Raw genomic sequence first — 19,264 nt, 5'->3', positions numbered from 1 at the left:
TAAGAATTAAACAAATACAGTCAAATTCTCAATAAAAATACGCAACCTTACTTTCACAGTGTATTGCTTGTTATCTGACCACTTACTATGTTAACAAGAACCCATCTTAGTGAGTTATCCATTTCTAGGTTTACTACTTATAAAGGAAACCCAAGGCTGAACACTCCATTTCCGAACGCCCGATCCGACAAGCGAAAAGTCGTAACTCAAAATGACCGAGCGGCCAAAAATCCAATGCAGAACCCAAGGACATATGCTACCCTAAGTTAGCCATGTTCTACCACGTTAACCTACATCTACCCTAGGTTAGCCATGTTCTACCTCGTTAACCCACATCTACCCTAGGTTAGCCATGTTTTACAACGTTTACCCACATTTACCCCAAGTTAACCATGTTCTACCATGTTAACCCACATGTACCCTTAGTTAGCCATGTTTTACCACTTTAAACCCCATCTACCCTAAGCTAACCATGCTCTACCTCGTTAACCACCATCTACCCTAAGTTAAGTATGTTTTACCCCGTTAACCACCATCTACCCAAAGTCAGCCATGGTCTACCACGTAGTTCACGTTCTACTACATTCACCATCATCTACTCTCAGGAAAGCACGTTCTACCTCATAATCCCTAATGGTGGCTCATTAGCAAACAGTCAAGCTATATATTTAATCAGCAACAAGAGTCTCAATGTATCACAATGAAAAGTCACGTTTGGGATATTGTCAAGAAGACGTTCTTAGAACTGGCAAAAAAGAAGTGCGATTCATCATTTGATTTGTCATCAGAAATATAGGAGTATAGTTTGTATGTTAGTTTTATGCTGTACTTTATCCATGCAGTTCTTATAGACTTAATCTTTTTTTCTTAACTCTCTATCTGTCCGATGCGTCTCCCTTTTCAGTGTAAGATCGCTCGTTATCGTCAAGTAATTTGAAAACTCTTGAAGTAATCATGTGTAGAAATACGATACCATACTCAGGTGTATTTCGCAGAAGTTTGGCTAAGAAACCTTGAAAAGGGTGATGGGGTTCTTAACGATAACATAAGTTTCACTCCAAGCATTTCTGTGGTCAGTTTTTTCAAGAGAGAAACACACTTGGTATCGCGACATAGTAAAGTTCCAAAATAAGGTATTGCAAGGTTTTATTATTACAGTTATCTTTTCTGAGTGAAGGCACTGGAAGGAGGTTAGGAGTAATCATCCTACACGTATTACATTTTTATTGTGCAAAAAAGTCAGTATTTAATACAAAGTACCAGCGGGAAAAAAAGTTTATTTTCATACAATGGATTCCTATCAACTACTGGTAATGATTTATTGAAAGTAGTATGTACTTAATCGCAAAAAATACAATTTCCTAGATTGAGACTGATTTAAAAATTCCTATTTTCCACAAAATCACTTGCCAAGTTGTTATCAGACAGTTTGTTGTCGGACTGCTGCCATTGGATTTAACATGGTAGAACATCGCTAACTTGCAGTAGATGGTGGTTAACGTGATAGAACATGGCTAACCTGGGGTAGATGGTGGTTAACGTGGTAAAAAATGGCTAACTTAGGGTAGATGGGGGTTAACGTGGTAGAACATAGTTAACTAAGGGTAGATGTGGGTGAACGTGGTAGAACATGGCTCACTTGGGGTACATGATAGAACATAGTTAACTTAGGCTAAAAGGGGTTAACACGGTAGAATAAGATTAGCTAGGACATATCGTTACTCATACTTGAAAGTTATGACATTAATATTATTCAGCCACGAAGTATATACCATCACGACACACGACCGTTGAAACTAGCTTGGTAACCTTGCCTCCTTTGCAAACTGAGCCTCGCCGTGGACCACACCGTCAGTTGGCACCCTTGGTTCTAAAACAATTTGTTTATTCCCATACAAACTCTTATAATTTTGTTATGACTCTTATTACGCAAGATGATCATCTCACAGCTGGAGCTTGGGCCGCCTGTAATGGAAAGTGAATCGTGCCAGCGAGCCATGCGAGCATATGGGAGGTCTCTAAGGGTGCTTGCAGTAAGAATTTTTGTATCAGAATCCTCATGACCTCTCACACGTTCACACCCCTGTACCAAAAAGTGCGTGTTTCACCGCATCTGTAGCAGGGCCAATAAGAGTTTGCTTCTAGCCCTCATTTTCCTCTGTTACTTCATTGCTCGTATACAGAGGAAACTTGTCTTTTCAGACCAATTTATAATAATTTCTATTCAAGGAACAAGAAGACCCGCTTTAAAAAGCACTGTGCAGGCGGTCTATATTAAATTGACATTTTTGATCAGTTTGTCGTGGTGTTCAGTGATTGATAAGGTTCGCAATAATGTTGACAAACTTCATCTTCTTGTCTAAACTGCCTTCCCAGTTTGGGTTGAAACTTTGCAATTTTGGTCTCCTTCCAGACAGTGAAGGGGAAAAAATCGCTTTAATCAAGCCCAATAGGGAAAATAACTAAATAGGGAAATAGCAGCCTGGGAAAATGATGAAAAGTTGCGTGTAACAACCTTGTTGGAAACATCACCTGAAATTCCACACAAATAATGATACTGCAAACTCAAAAGAATTGCAATTAGCAGTTTGTACGGTCATCAGCCATTGCCTTGATTTTTTTATGCTGGTGCTGGTGTTTTTCTTTTTTTTTTTAATGAGACTCTATAAATGTGACCATTTATGAGAAAACGTACTTTGACGCTTTTCTGTTAAACGTTACGATAGGATTTCAGTAAGAACAGTTGGGGCAGTCGCCAACGAAAATCCCTAAACGTCAGCAAAAAATGACCGCTCCGTTAGAATTAGCATTCGTTTACTTAGTGACATACCGTTCAGAAACGCTAAGAATACGTTAGGATCGAATGCAGCTCACGCATGCCTTGTCTGACTGTGAAAGTTATGAAGAGCTCCTTCGATTACCTTTGCTATCGGCCTCTGCTTTAAGAACAAATACGTTTTTTGCAAAGAAAGTATTTTAATGTCACCAGTATATTTATTGAAGGAATAATAAGTGCTGCATATAGGCGACGTTGCAGAGACTTGAGAGTGAAAAATTGTTCTGACGCTGTCATAGAATTTAACCGAAGTCTGAATTCACATTACTGGAAAATTTTCTTTTTCAAAGTTTCGTGAAACGACTGCTTCATTCCTTTTCTTTTTTCTTTTCTTGTATTTAACCAAATGCAATTTGAGCGGTTGCTTAAGCCTGATAAATCTCATTGTCGTTATTAAAAAACCTCACGAAATTAAATTCATCCTTTTTTCGGAAAAGAAGAAAAGTTTGAGGACAGAAAATACAAAATCATTCTCGAAATTATGGCTTCTTTGTCTCTCATTTTCCTGCATTACATTTATTTTGAAATCACAGGTAATCCTTGCGGTCTGGCCTTGACTTCCAGAAGTTTAGAACAAAAAATATGTCATGATTGCCTTGATCTTTGTTCAGTAGTTGATAGCGAACGTGCAATTTAGCGAGCGTTTCACGATGATGAAAAGAGTCACTCATTATGATTCCCTCTTCTAATGCGACGAAGACGGCACCACTATTGGTTGAAATAACACTAACAAATGTGACAGCATGGAATTCAGATCAAATGTTCAATTTAAAAACGTATCATCAAATATGCAAAAGCCTTTTTTTTAAGTAGTACACTCGCTGAATCTAACTTATGAAAACGCTTTAGCTCGATGGAAGCTAGCAGAGCACTACTTTTCCTTCGGATCCCAATAAATTGTCTCATGCTGATATGTAGTTCAGAATTGCTTGAGAAATCCAGTCTGTGTAGCCAGCGGTTTTAAGGATCGTTCGATGAAAATAATCGCTATGGAGTCGCGAGAAAGGGCAGTGATGATGCTACCTTCCATTCCTCTCTCTCTCTCTCTCTCTCTCTCTCTCTCTCTCTCTCTCTCTCTCTCTCTCTCTCTCTCTCTCTCTCTCTCTCTCTCTCTCTCTCTCCCTCTTTCTCTCCTCCCCCTCCCCCTCCCCCTCCCCCTCCCCCTCCCCCTCTCCCTCTTTTACTCTCTCCCTCTCTCATCTTTGTTGTTTAAAATTGACGCAAGACCTTCCGCTGGGCTAGGAAATATAACATATCGAAAGGAGAGGAGAAGACCTCTCAATTTTTTTCCGTTCAAGTGGGAGATTTGTCATCCATCCTCCACCTCCCCAAGCATAGTATGACTACCATTAATAACAAAATATTACATAATGTTAACCCTTTCACTCTTTTGATCTAAAAAAACAATTAATCATACTTTTGTATTATTTTGTTAATTCTGGTCCTAAATCAAACAACACACCCTAATTGAAATTATTCTAAATTTCCATAACATGTTTGGTTCATGATGTTTTGATGCTGCAGGGTAAATTACTTACATTAAATTCAAGGTGTGATTTGTTCTTGACATTATTCCAGTTTGTTATCAAGTTTTAAGAAAAGTATTAAAAAAAGTATTAAAAAAAATTAATTTTGTTCCGACAAAAGTTTGTAAGAAAAGGAATCATATTCCATAAAATTACATCCAGAAAAGATTGGAAGCAACACCTGTGAATTAATTCTGCCTCTGAGAAAAAATAATGATATATGAAAATCGATGCAATGGCAAAATAACTTAGAAGAGAACTTTCGGCTCATCTAAAACAAAGGTTAATGTGAAAATTAGGGAACGGTTTATGATCTCCTGTGGTTTCTTTGTTGGAGCGGAAGAGAAACGGAGTCACTGAGCTTTATTTTAAACCTGAAAACATTTTCCTGTGGTGTCTTCATCCTCCGTCTAAATGTATCGCAGTTATCAGCTGTTTTCGGAAATTATATTTTTCCTGAAACCTCCCGAATTACATTGACTCGGTCAATTCTAATACAGATATGGTTGATGAGACCCCCAGTAAGAAACTTTTAGCTCGAGTTTATCATAACAAGACAATATATTATAGAAATAGGGGGTAGATTGGCATGTTACGATTTTCAACATTTGTTGAGAGCATCATATTTAGATTTCGGCCTTTTCTATGACTATGATAAAAAAATATACGAACGACAAAAACATATGCCCCGTGACGAAGCATTCTGATTTTTTTTTTCGAAACGCTCGTTGACAAAGGTAATATAACCCCAGCAGTAAGACACTTAAACGCGCGGTGTGAAACTCTCATTTAAAATTAAACTTCAATTATCTCCAAGAGACAAAAACTCAAATTTATTTCAATTTACTCGCTTGAGCTCAGCTAATGTCGAGATTTCTGAAGTATTTGCATCATAAACAGCTAAAATGTAATTTTTCAGGGCACCTTGTGGCTGAAGTGTCAGCGAAATTATCAGAAAATGGTCAAAATAGTCAGCATTTAAGAAATTAATGTTAAAAATCTGTAACATTGAACAAAAAGAACCGACATCCTGATGTGGTATCAGTGAAATATTAGTTTATTTAGTGCTTTTAAGATGTCTGTAACAGGTGATACACATGGATTAGAGCGATATAAGGATAATGCTTGTGTATTGCTTGGCGCAGGCAATCGACAGAAACTTTCATTCTGCGAGCTTATGAATGCGTATTAACAGAAATTTAATTTCTTAACGCATCTTATCACCCTATCAAGAAGATAACTACAGCACGGATGGAAAACGGTATAAAATAAGTATTTATCATGGCGACCATAAACTCCTCGACAAACTTAACAGACGAGAGTTCTGGGTATTATGCCCAGCTAATACCAATCGCGGTGTTGATTGCCTTCGTTAACGGCGTCGTATTTGTGCTTTACGCCAAAGACAAACATCTAAGAACACCAGCTAATTATTTGCTGTTCAGTTTGGCAGTATGTGACTTTATGACAGGGCTTATTAATATTCCTCTATTCATTATTGTGTTCACAAGAGTATTTGCTCCTCAACCTGGCAAGATTTTCGGATTTTTCGTGGTAGTTCTGCATAATATGGTAATAGTTTCAGTGGTTTACCACATCTTCCTAACAACTGCCGAAAGATATTTTTCAATCGTTCACCCGTTTCGTCACCGATGGAAGATAACAAAGGGTACAGTTTTGAAGATTATTCTTGTTATTTGGTTGGCTGCCATCGTGATAGCTTTCCTGCCTATCGTGTGGTTTCATAGGTTCATTTACTTTCAAGAGAACATTTCATCTGTAACTCTACAGATACAAACGGGTCATAATATATTCTGTATGGTTTTTGTGTTTCTTTTGCCATATACTGTTATGGTATATTTACAAGTTATTATGTTCAGAAATATTCGGAGAAGGTCCTTTAAGTTTGGCAAACAAGAAAGATTAAGCTGTACTGCAGTAAACCGAAAAGTTAACAGCATGAAGCGAAGTCTGATCATTTTCGCGCTCATGGCTTTTTTTTATGCTGTTTGTTGGTTTCCTTGGTATGTGGTCAGCCTCCTCATCAATCTCTGGTTTCCTCTTAGTTACGAAGCACAGATTGTTCTTTCGAAGTTTGCTCATACATTTGTCATAATAAGGTATTATGCTTCCATTGTCAATCCGGCACTTTATATATTTCTTAAAAGGGACTTCTTCGCGTCTTTAAAGTCCATCGTTCTACGACGTACACCAAAAAGAACAAACAACAGTCAAGCCACAAGTTTGATCACGGAACGCACAGTTAATAGAGAATATGCTCTAGGCCTGTTAACGGGGCAGGATAAAGAAGCACTATAGAATCTTTCGGTGGTTTAGAACTACAAAAAAAAAAAATGGCAACAAAGGATGCATGATAAAAATTTGGCATTAGTTATTGAAGATAAAACTTTGACTCCCCGGTTTCTTTCCCCATCAGGACCTTTATGGTACATCAATTGTTTTTATTTACTCCATCATGCTCCAGCCTATCGCTCGCCATGTAAGAACAGTTCGTAAGTTGGCCGGTAGAGGTTCTTATGAAATACTCAGTTTAGCCGAGAGTGTTAACGTTTTCTGTAGCAATTTAAAACGACTTCGCTCATGCCTAAGCTTTCTTATTCCGGAAAGCTTTAATAAATGTAATTTTCATACGTCTAACAGCTAAACTTTTTGGCCGTTTTACGGCCAACGGCCAGCCCCATTGAGACCTTCTGCACTCTGCTTTTATCAATATATTCAAAACTCATCTATAATATGATGACCTTCGTCAAAAAGTTTAAATGCTGTTCATGAAATCAGAATAAACCCTATTGGTTAGTTTTATACTTTTTACAAAGTAAATATACTCGGGTTTGCTATCCATGTATGCCCAGAGTTCTCCCAGTTACTCCGTAATTTTAAACTCCAGATCTAGTAGCTGACATTTACCCGGTTAAAATTAAATGAGCTGATCATGTCAAGCACTGTGATCTTATGGCGGATTTTGAAATAAGCTTGGTAACCTATTCGGTTTAAAAACTGCTCGGGATAATAGCTTGCGTTCTTCCCTTGAAGGAGGCAAGAGAGAGCGGCGGAAATCGAACCTACCTTGTGTTTGCAAATTAGACACGAGTTTTAATCGGTTTAAGTGTGAGCCCGAACTCACAGGCTTACTTCTGGCCGAGAAGTTGATCAATTGACTTGACCGCGGCCTAAACTGAATTACATCTCACGAAGGAGAGCAGTCCAAAACGTAAAGTGTTGGTACTCTGCATATAGATAAAATAAGATAGTTTGTGTTCATGGCCAAACTCAAATTCGACAAATTTTTTTTTGTCGGTCGACATCATTAGCTCATAAAATGCAAACTCTACTGTTTGAAAAAGAAAAGAAAATAATAAAAACTACCTCCTTTGTCATCACAATTACAAACTCCAAACAATTTTTAGGACTGTTCACCGTTAGTACATTACTTGGGGTTTATCAACACTCACTGTCACCAAAATACCCCTCACCCTCTTGGATGGTGCCTAAATTCACCGCCTTAGAAGATTGCCTATCACGTGAATGAGTGACTGACACTCCAGAATGGTTAAATTCCGTTTGCAATGTCTCGTTTCAATTAGGATAGATAACTGAGTGCGAAACTTGCCTGCGTCTCCTGAAGGTAAATTTAAGAGTCTGTAAAAAGTCTCTTTTTAGAAAAGTGTAAAGCAGCGGGTTGACAACTGAGGTCATGTAGCGGATTAAAAGTGCCACTTGAGACGGTACAAGCAATTTAGAGGTGTCGAAGGACAACTGGTATAACAGAAATACCACAAACCAAGGAAGCCAACAAATCAGAAATACGGACGACATAATGACGAATAGTGTTAGACACTTAAACTCGCTACCTGAATGTTTTTCAATGCTTCTACTGCGGCGCAGAGCCATTCCGGAATCATTACTACGTTGATGCTTATCCCTTGGTTTACCATAGACGCCTTTAAACATGTCAGCGAATGCATACATCAAAAAAATGTAGGGTAGAACCAAGACAAATATCGAGCAGAATATAGTGAAACCGAATGCTAACCTTGAAGAAACTGGCTTTTTTACTGGATATATCTTATGAATCCAGGTAAATGGAATTGATGATATTAGAAGCGAGGAAATCCAGACAGTAGTTAGCACTGTTAGGACGTTCTTTTGGTCAAGAACACGATGTTTAAATGGAAATTTAATCGCCATGTAACGTTCCCCCGTAACAATAACTATGTGGTAAACAGTGACGATGGCTATGAAGTTGTGAAGAACTGTTACCAAAAATCCCAGATAGAACCTTGTTGCACCTTGGGATTGTACCAATGGCGTAAAAGACATTATTGTAAATAGAGGAATGACTACAATTCCGCAGAAGAAGTCACAAGTTGCCAAGCTGAAAAGTGGATAGTTTGAAACGGTCCGCAGAGATCTATTCTTGAAAAATAAATAAAGGACCAAACTGTTGATGAGGACGATAACTGTTGCAATGGAAATCAATTTTGCAACTACCGTGTTGTTTGTCTCAAGCTGGTTGCTGACTTCGTGCAGATGATCTGAAAGTACCGTTGCATTGCGGGACTCGTTGAAGTAGGGTGCCGTATTATTATCCATAGGATATGATAATACCAAGAAAATCAAATGTCAAAATAATACTTTCAACTGAGTCGAAAGAACTGATGAGTTGACGAGATGAACTATCTTCTTGACCTTCTTCTGAGAAACTTTTGATGAACTAGCTGTGTGGCGAGTCCTGTTTAGCCTCTATATCCTAGCACTCTAATAAAAAAAAAAAATAGGCTGGGTCAGTTTTCACATGGAAAATTACGTCATGCAGATTAGTAACGCAAGAAGGAAGTAAAGTTAAGGAACTGCCACGGAGCAGCTCCTGAATTTTAATTGTTAAAAATCATCAGTACATATAAGCCGACCCAAGATAACATTGCTATAAAATGTTTATGTTTTAAGTTTTAGTCGGTGGCAACATAAATCAACCGTATTGCAATAGAGTAACCAGGCCTGCCAAATTTGTGAACCAAAATTCAAGTAAAATCGCGTTTTATAACCATTCGTTTGGACTCAAGGGTCCGGTCCCACGAATGCTGAAAATATGTATACCCCTGGGAAAAAATGACTTTTAATCTTTTCTGAAAATTTAATAGTGCCGTGTGTCAATTCGACTGTTAGCAGAAAGATAACTTCCCTGGATCTGAACTCAAAATCTTATAAAATAAATGTCAAGAAAACGATAATTTAATAGCAAAAGATCTACAATGAGCCCACAGTTATTCATAAGAGACAAGAAGATACTGCGTTCTCATTGGCGTTAACCATAATAGGAGACTGTTACGTATTATTTCAAAACTAACACAATTTATAGAGGATCGATGATCTTGTTAATGAAGGAAGGCGAAAACCCATCGTCACACCCGTAATGTTAACATTACGGGTGTGACGATGGGTTTTCGCGCACTAAACTGGACTTCGTGGGAAGCGTACAAAACGGGGGAAAGTAACCCGGTAGAGACCAGTCGGCTTGCGAGAACGGAAACTCGGCACAATTTATCTACTTCGAGCGAGCTAGTACGGACATCAAGGATGAGACAGCGTTCTGGTTCCACAGCAGACATTATTCGAAGAGCACTCTAACATACACCATGCCAGAGTAAAAGCTAAACTAGTAATCGTCACGCGGTCTTCTATGTAATCGAAAAAGCTTTACAAAGTACTTGCTTAAATATGAACTGGTGCGAGGTTCTATTGTTCTCTAAATTTACCATATTTGAATCGTATAACAAAAGAAGCGGAAAAGGTCTCCTAGAAGTAAACGATTTCTACTTTTCTACGATTTTTACTCATCTGTCAAAATTAGGGAAGAGGATGCAATAAATTCTAGGCAATCAAAAAATATGAAATTTAGGTGAGAATTAACAGCTCTGATATTGAAAATATACCTGTCTTAATTACAATAGGGCAGCTTAGGAAATAAAAGTGGAAAAGCAATTTAAAAATTCTGCTAATCTATGCAAGGTTGGTGTGGAAACTATCGTATGAAAGGAAATGGAAATTATGAGTACAAACTCAGCTGCCAACTACCATGAGAACCAATTTTTCCAGAAAGACCATTAACACATATTTACCTAAAATTTCACTAGTAATGGTGAACAAAAGTACCAACATGCAGTTGTACAATGAAAGCAAGCAACAAAATAAAAATTTTTAAGTTTACTACCCAAAAACTAATGTGGCTTTTTATATATTTTTTGACTAACTAGAATGAAGGAAATTGACTGAAATCAGATGATTAAATATGGAAAGTTTATGAGTACATATGTCCCAAACAAGCACTCGGAAAAATCAGTAAATTTTCCCGTAACACGGGCCTCTGTACCAAAGGTTATTCGATGTACTTCAAAATATAGCATTTGCTTGACACAAAGGTGGAAACTCACTGTTAGATTTAATTGGGAGCATAAAAGAATTTGACCTCTCGCTCAATAACTCAGATGACGGCGACACCAATACATTACCATTATCACTCTTTTTACGATTGGATTTTAATTGTGCAAAGGAAACGACTAAGTAATAAACACTCGTCAACATCCCCAAACAATTAAACCAGAGAGCTGAACGAAGTCCAAAGAGAAACAGAAAAAATTGGGCCGGTGTCAAGTGACGACATTTTCTTCGAGTCGGTCTCTCATTCAATATGAAATTATGTTGCTATTTCCTATAAAGGTAGTTTGCCTCACTTTGAGGGAGCAGATCTGCCACTAAGGCACACTTAAGAAAAAGAAGAATGATAGAAATGCCACTGTTTTAACAAACGAAAATTTCGTTGATCAGTTCTAGAAAAAATTGAAGCTGCTTGCTATCATCTAAATCATAATACAAGCACTCCAAAACAACTAAGAGGAAATTGAATAAATAAGTACCAACTTTCAATACTGCCTTTATCTGACATGAGAATGGACCGTCGTCCTAGGACATTCATTGCCGATGTTGTAAGACAACGACGAAAGTTGATCCATATTGACCCCAGCTGGTCACCATATTTGTGTTATGCCCGCAAATTTTCACAAGTTTCGGTTCCCTCCGCACCTCTTCTTTACGTCACGTCCTCATTTTACCAGATAAGGCCTTCATAGAAAATATCTTATTTCATACGGACTAGGGTTAGAACACGAAACAAGTAAGCCAATTCATCATTTCCGTCCGCGCTAAATATAACAATTAATACTAACCGGCCGACTTGGCGTCGAAGTTCAGTTACTTATCGTAATTTACCTTCGTGACATTACGTAGCTTTCGGCATGGCTTCCTTTATTAATAGACATTTGATTTTTAACTCATGAATACGCGATAGCATAGAAACGAGTCGTTGCGGACACCTTGCGATATGCAAATTACGTGGACTCTTCGTAATTAGTTGAAATAAGTCGGCTCCAAACTCGAGATCTATACTTTTGAAGAAGTCCGAAGTCCTGGCGCCATTGTGATTGCATCAATCGTTGCGATGTTTATTGTCTCTACACGGTTGTTTCGACATTTAATAAATTGAAATGGACTTCGAATGTTTCAGATTAGTGTTATGATCAACTTAAAGACCAAATTTGAAGGGTCTTCGAATCGTCCAAGCGCTAAACGTTACGAGAAGCAGCAAGAATCACGAAGAGTTTGTGAGTGACAGAGCAAGCTGTTGACATGGAAATTCCCACGGAGACATTTACCCATGGCATAAAAAAATCTTATTTACAGCATTATTTCTTTCGTTTCAGGGTTTTTTTTTCGAACGTTTCAGCAGCTACGCCAATTTCAGGCTTTTTGTTGTGGTGGTTTCGTTTTGTTGTTTTTCTATGCAAACGTGACTGTTCTGCATCACGAGCGGGGGAGGAAGAAATGACCGAAATACGAGTGGTCAGCAGGGAAACAAATTTAATACTTCATATAGAGACATATCAGTTGTAGTTGCTGGAAACAATAGTGTTGTAAAGCCGAAATGTTAACAGTATACTTCGCTAAATAAGATGTGAAGCAATTTTTCAAAAGTGTTGATGGCACATATATCTTTCACTGCTGTATTAAACAATGGAGGCATCGGGAAAGGCATCGGTGGCATTCGGAAAGGCGCCAAGAAGAATTATATTTACGTTTTGTAACTTGCAAAAAACAATCGTGTTGTAAAGCCAAAATATTACCAGGTTGTACTGCGCTAATTCAAAAGTTAAGCAATTTTCCAAACGCTTTGACTGGAATAATATTTTTACTGCTATATTAACCAACGGAGGCATCGGGAAAGGCATCGGTGACACTGGGAAAGGCATCAAGAAGAATGATATTTACGATATGTAACTTGTTGTATGACGAAAAAAAGTACTTTGACTTGTTTAAGGCGTTAATCACAATCGGTTTGCTTTTCACTTGAATTTTGCAATCACGACTTTCGATTCCGGAAAAATGAAAAGCTAAGCAAAGCTAAAAAAATTTCGTTCTAAATTTTTATATTTTTAGAGTCATTAATAAGTTTGTATCCACAGCCAAATAAGGTAAGAAATTTTAAATTTCCATCAGCTGTAGTTCTTTTAGTGTTTATTATGTATATTCAATCTCCCATTTCACGTGAAAAAGACATGTAGGAAAACACTGAGCTTCGAGAAACAGCCAAGTTAAGGCTAATGTGTTTACCATGCTTAAATATTTATAATCAGGGCCACTCGTTTAGGAGACCTTTTTTCAAAAGATCCAGACGTTAAAATAATTCTGTTTTCCGTTCGAAGTGTTTTTTTCCTATTTTATCTAACAAATGAACTCGGGATGAAAACTTAACTTTCGAAGCGAACGGCAGGTCACTGTCCCCCCCCCCCCCCCCACGTCTCTGCGAAAGGTATATCCAGACAACCTGCATGGAAAAACTGACCACAGCTATCACACCAAATTTAAAAGAAAAATCTTTAAAACTGGTGAGCAGCACTCTGCGAACGGTAGTTGTAAAATTTCTTTATTCTCCGACGCGTTTCTTTTAATTGTCGTAGACTTCTTCGGGGAGTTTTACAATTTAAGACTAAACACCTATATTTATAAGCCATAGTTAGTGGCTATAAGGGAGCCAATGACCATAAAGGCTTGGCAGACCTTCGAATAGGAATAGGTGAAGTTGCGAAAAATTTGAAAATTTTTTGGGGCAAGGTCGGAGAATTCATTTGGGGACCACGGTTTTGGTTTTCTTTTTTCGTCACGCAGCAAGTTAGAAAACGTAAATATAATTCTTCTTAGTGCCTTTCCGGATGCCACCGATGCCTTTTCCGATACCTCTAATGTTTATTACAGCAGTAAAAGATATATGTGCCACCAACACTTTTGAAAAATTGCTTAACATTTTATTTAGCGAAGTATCAACACTTTTGAAAAATTGCTTAACATTTTATTTAGCGAAGTATACTGTAGATATTCATATTTCGGCTTTACAACACTATTGTTTTCCGCAACTATAACTGATATGTCTCTATATGAAGTATTAAATTTGTTTCCCAGCTGACCACACGTATTTCGGTCTTTTCTTTATTCCCCACTCGCCCGTGATGTATTAACACCCGACTGTTCTGATAGTAAGGATGGAATGTGATCGGTTTCTACAAGTCGTTGTCGGGCACATGATCATAATCTGGCCGCTGTTGCTTTGATCACTTTTTGGTGTAACATGCGTGTGCTTCCCATAAGTTACAAGCACTTTACGCACGTGGGAGTGCTGCAATCACGGTATAAGCAGTGCAAGGTAGAATAATTTCTGTCAACCTGATCATCACTCTTTGCTATTTCTACCACTTAAATATTAATTCAGAGAAGGGGGGTGAGGGTTAAAACACCTAGAGATAGGCTAACACTGTGTCGCTGGATAGAGTCGCATTTTCACGACTGCATTGACTTTTATGGGGTTACACATTTTTGAGATTTTAGGCGTAAGACAATTATGGCAAGTAAGGATTCATGAACAGGAAGATTCATGATAAAAGAGCTGCTACCGTATTTTAATATTTAATAAACGGCTCCCATTCCTATCCCGTCTCGCCCAAAAGTGGACAAAGACGGGTCTATAATTGGCCACAACATAGGCTAAAATACGGCAGAGGTTCCAAGAAGCCAGCTGCACATACCCAACAAAAAATGACCTATGTCCCCCCCCCCCAGGGGTACCACACATTCCAGTACTAAAATTTCTATACTTGCAATGATTTTACTTTCTATCTTTTTTTAAGATAGCAACAAGTATATATCTCTTTAATACTTTATCCACGAGTTGGCCACAGGCGCCCTTTGATATTAAATGTTTTATTAACTTAGCTACTAAGTATTTTTTTCAACGTAAAACCATTTTTACGCTTTTCATCGATGCATTTGTGCAAAATAAAATTTGTCAATGGCAAGTACTGTAGTTGACGTGAGAATATTGCTTATTCAATATGTATATAGCGGTAAATACTCACACCCTATCTGAAAAAGAACACGACATCTCACTACACCTCAGACGCTTTTTCTCATTGATATTTTTCAGAATTAAAAAATTATAAATTATCACATTTTGAATTCTGTGTACTAAGCAATTTGTTTTCGTTAAAGCAATATAGCTTTAGTAATAAGCATCAAATTTTTGGCTGTGTCGATTTCTATGGAGTAATTGTGTCTAGAGAAAACAGGGATAAATCGATTCTTTAGTTGTCATCGCGCAGCCATTATAACATCCAAAGCCTGCATAGAGGTGAACAGTAGCACCAGAGCATTAAACATCCCACTCATTGTTGAAGACACTAGTCCTTATCTTTTGCTTTCACGGTAACCTGTTTTCCTGAGAAAGGTATTTTGATTCATATCGATTATGAAACAGTATCGAGCGATTTTCTCAATGACAAAGTTAGCAGGTCTGTGCGAAATAAGAGAAACTTCACGAAAATTTCCTCGGAAACTAGTACTTAGCTCAAAGAAAACGGAAACCTACCATGTACATTGCCGCTATGTCCTTTCGTGTCTGATGCTCTCTGTTTTAAGTAAAATTTAATCGAACTTCCCCTCGATCCTGCCAAATGCTTTCCTGATTAAATGACAGTTTCATCCACGTCAAAAACATCTCTCTGTGATTTTTTGTTTTTAGTCTTACTCGCTCCATGCTAAAACTTATGGAGTTAGCATGCTTTTATCACACAGAGCAAGATGGATAGCTCATAAATAATTATAACTTTGGCCAGAAAAACGTAAAGGGTTGTGGAAATTTGTCTGGGCTTACGTAATAAGGATAAATCAATTTCCCTTAAGAAGCTAATTTTGTTATTAAAAAACCAAAAATTTGCCGATCTTTTATCATTTATATTTCAAATGAGCCAGAGAGATTTTCTTTCTACTAATACAAAAGGAACATTACATTTGATAAAAGCCATGAAACATCCAAAGGGATTTTTACGCAATAGAATTATCGGTTGCCTATCCTCTTTAGCCTTTTTTAGTAATTTTATGGCGATATGTCAATAGAAATATTTAAGTACGAGTATTAATGTGATAAAATAGTTTTTAATCTTCTTGCTATTTGCTTCGTCCCCTTTTTAAAGTCATTTGCATTTAAATGTACATTTAGACATGGTAATCGTTCTCATTGCAAGTCTTCTGATCATCTCATCAATCATTCTATTTATAAAAAAGGATTTTTCGTGCACTTCTCCTAAAACTAAAAATGATTATGTTGGGATGGATAATCTTTTCCTCAAATGAAGAGCTAAAACTATCCATCTTTCTTAACGATCTGCCTTCAAAATTTCTACGGTCTTGTTTCAATTCAAGATGGCCTTTCCAGAACATCCACAGTTCTACTCACTCCAGACCATCCTGCTAGGAACAACGACGTAAAATGTTCCTAGAAAAAACATATGGTACCGAAAAAGTGATGATCTTCACAGGGCTTGCCGTTGAAAATTATGTTTTGGAACTACTTAAGATTCTCATCACACAATAGACGAGTGCTATTTACTTATACAACATGATTTTTGAGATAACTACCAAACTCGTTTATTTCATTAGCAATGAATAGAAAATAATAAAAAAAAATAAGGGGAAAAAACACGGATGAATGAGATAATCAGTATTCAGAGCCTTTACTTAGATATTTTTTTCACAAATGTGTCTTATTTCTCAGGAATATAATTTATTTTCTCCATTTATTCTCATGAGACATTCGTTAGATAACGATGTCTTCATGGGTACCCGAGTGTGTCGTCATGGCTCATTTGGTAAAAGTTATTTAAATTTTAAATCAATTTTTGCTTGTGACAGGAAACTTCCTTTGCTCTTGGGTCAGAGTTGGAGATGTCACTTTCCCGAATTGAGTTTAGGAGCAGGTTGTTTCAAACTTATCTCTGGTTGTATTATCTAGATATCGTTCAGTTTATCATTTATCGCCGATTAACTGAATAGGAATGACGAGAAAATGCATTTCCTCACAAGAATCTCACCAGTATTTATGGAAATGGCTTCTTTTTACATATCCTTAATATATTTCAGAGAAAAAATTACATAAAAAAGGGAATTTAAATTTGCGAGGGAAAGAAATAGATGCTTAATGCGGGGTGCAGGGGATTTTGAATGAAAGGTTACCCGCATGTTCCGACTGTTATCACAATCTCCAAGAACAGTTAAAATTAATAAAAAAATATCAGTGCTATTTCAAAAAAAAGGATTCCGTAGAAGTCTAGATTTCTCGCAATTATTTTTTATACCCAGTTGATTTATTTCGATATAGGCCCAACGATCATTTCTGTCGAAAGGAAACAATTCCAGCGGAAAAAGCCAGCGCAAGAGTGTGCCTTTCTCGTCTTTTTCCTTCATTTTTATATGTGACAGTTGCTTGTTGCTAACAAACAACGATTTTATTTTCCTAGCAATAGGGAATATTTCATGAAGGCTTTTTTTCGGTTGTGCAGTTTTGTACTTGTTTTCTTGTTTTTATATTTATCTTGGTGGTTCGTCTTTAACTGTGTTGTCAAGACTCTGACATCTTTAGCCATATTCTTGAAGATGTGCGTTGTGTTACGTTGTAATAATAATGCATTTAAAATACCTGCAGTTGCTTGCTTAGTGAATGATAAATAAAAAGCGAAGAAAAAGTACTTGAAACTTTCTTCCCTCTGTCTCATTTCCGATTTAGACTAAGTACCTTTCTTCCTCATTTGACTCAAAGCTGTTTTTGAATAAGTCCTGGTTGCACTCATAGGAAATTCAAAGTAATTTGAGTGAAAGAAAGTTGATCCCCCACATCAAATTGTTCACTTAAGTCTCTCGTAACCTTCCTGAGTTCCGACTACAACCTAACTACCTTTGTTTTTACACAAAGATTGCCCGATTTCACAATTATAGATTTAAAATTTAATTGTATCACATATTTTAAATAAGTAAACGAAGGATCAAGGGAAATATGTATTTGAAATATACGAGAATGACTTTTCCTTGTGATTTTAATTGCAGTCTAGGTAATTAACATCTGACTTTGCGACTTTATATATTGGAAGTGTTATTGCAGGGGAAAGAGATATAGAGAAGAGTTAAATCCAAATTTCGCACTCTGTAGTTCTGTCGAAGATATTAACTATTATGCAACGCTACCGCGGCGATGGAGAGACACCATTTGTTTAGTCAACTGCTTCTTACAGGGGAAGAAGGAAGAGGAAAACAACTCGCCGACAGGAACACTCTCTGTTTGGACTAACACAAAGATTTTTCATTAGCATTATAATGTTTTGTCGACGGATTGCGGTTCAATTTTTTGTTTTAGCTTAAAACGTTATTTCTTTCGAGATTCTTTCTTCTCTCGTACATAAGATAGACGAAAACTTACTCAGTTATGATTGGTTAAGATAAATGTAGTTTTCAGGGAATTCAGAGCAGAAGAGGGTTAATTCAGTGCAAAGAAGCAACAAACCAGACTGAATAATTCCTTAAACGTTTAGCCGGACTTTGAACTTTTTTGCCCCTTTAACATGGGAAAATATCTTTGTATATTATTGTTTTAATCGTACTCAGTTGTTTCGACCGAACGCGCGGTTTGAATAAGTTATTTTTGCATTTGATTCGCGCGCTTTGCTTCTGCATATTTATGATACGCTATCTCTTATTTTTTCACGTATATTATTAATACGTAATCACATGACTTTCTCGTGCAATTTGGAATAAATAAGCACTTGTAAATGTTTTCAAAGACCACAAATTGCACTCGCCCTACGGGCTCGTGCAATTTTGTTAGTCTTCGAAAAATTGACTTGCGCTCATTTATTCCAAATTGCACTCGAAATCATGTGATTACCTATACTACTTGAAGTTACAGGAATCTGCATCTTGATGAAATAAACGTTATGTCATTTCAGAAATTGGTCCTTCTATGAAATTTTTGGAGTATTTTTCTATATTCCTTCTGTATGGTAACATCATGAAAAGGTCACTTAAAAAATCCTACAGCGTAAATATGTTACAGATGCTTGGGCAAATGGGGCAGATAAGAGTGGTCGGTGGTGTTTATGATTGTAATGAGCGGAGAGTAATTCCTTACAATCATAATCTATCTACTCTACATTACTGATTTGAGAAATTTTGAATACAGAAGTTTGCCGTTTAATTTCTTTTTCTACACACAACTTATTATAATCGCTATTTATGTTTTGCCTGTTGACTCGTTCCGCTTTTCGAGCAAGTTTAAGAATGACATGTTTCGTTTGCTTTGATAATTGTTATCAAGTTTTATACTCGGAAGCTTAAGTTGTTTCTTACCTTTGACACGAGAAATCATAATCCACGAGATGTCTGTTTTACGTAAAACACTTGTTGTTCCGAGCACTGCACTAACGTATTTTGATAATGCAGTTTTACGTGTTGA

The 19,264-nt window shown here is 37.0% G+C and overlaps 2 protein-coding genes across 2 annotated transcripts; one reads left to right on the top strand and one right to left on the bottom strand.

The window, feature by feature from the left end:
• The first annotated feature begins 5,643 nt into the window (after positions 1–5,643).
• Positions 5,644–6,681, top strand: LOC131789372 (neuromedin-U receptor 2-like). The gene has a single exon (XM_059106473.2). The coding sequence runs from the start codon at positions 5,644–5,646 to the stop codon at positions 6,679–6,681; it is 1,038 nt and encodes a 345-aa protein (XP_058962456.1).
• A 294-nt stretch (positions 6,682–6,975) lies between these two features.
• On the bottom strand, positions 6,976–19,263 carry LOC131789379 (octopamine receptor beta-2R-like). Its single transcript, XM_059106481.2, has 2 exons — positions 19,159–19,263; positions 6,976–9,141 (listed from the first exon to the last, which is right to left on the bottom strand). Exon 2 carries the CDS (start codon positions 8,974–8,976, stop codon positions 7,960–7,962), a length of 1,017 nt encoding a protein of 338 aa, XP_058962464.2. The 5' UTR covers positions 8,977–9,141; positions 19,159–19,263; the 3' UTR covers positions 6,976–7,959.
• Between the last annotated feature and the right edge of the window lies 1 nt (position 19,264).

The sequence above is a fragment of the Pocillopora verrucosa genome, chromosome 11 (assembly GCF_036669915.1).
Source record: "Pocillopora verrucosa isolate sample1 chromosome 11, ASM3666991v2, whole genome shotgun sequence".
Classification (NCBI taxonomy): domain Eukaryota; kingdom Metazoa; phylum Cnidaria; class Anthozoa; order Scleractinia; family Pocilloporidae; genus Pocillopora; species Pocillopora verrucosa.
The sequence above is the reverse complement of the archived record's forward strand: the minus strand, read 5'-3'. Positions and strand labels throughout refer to the sequence as shown.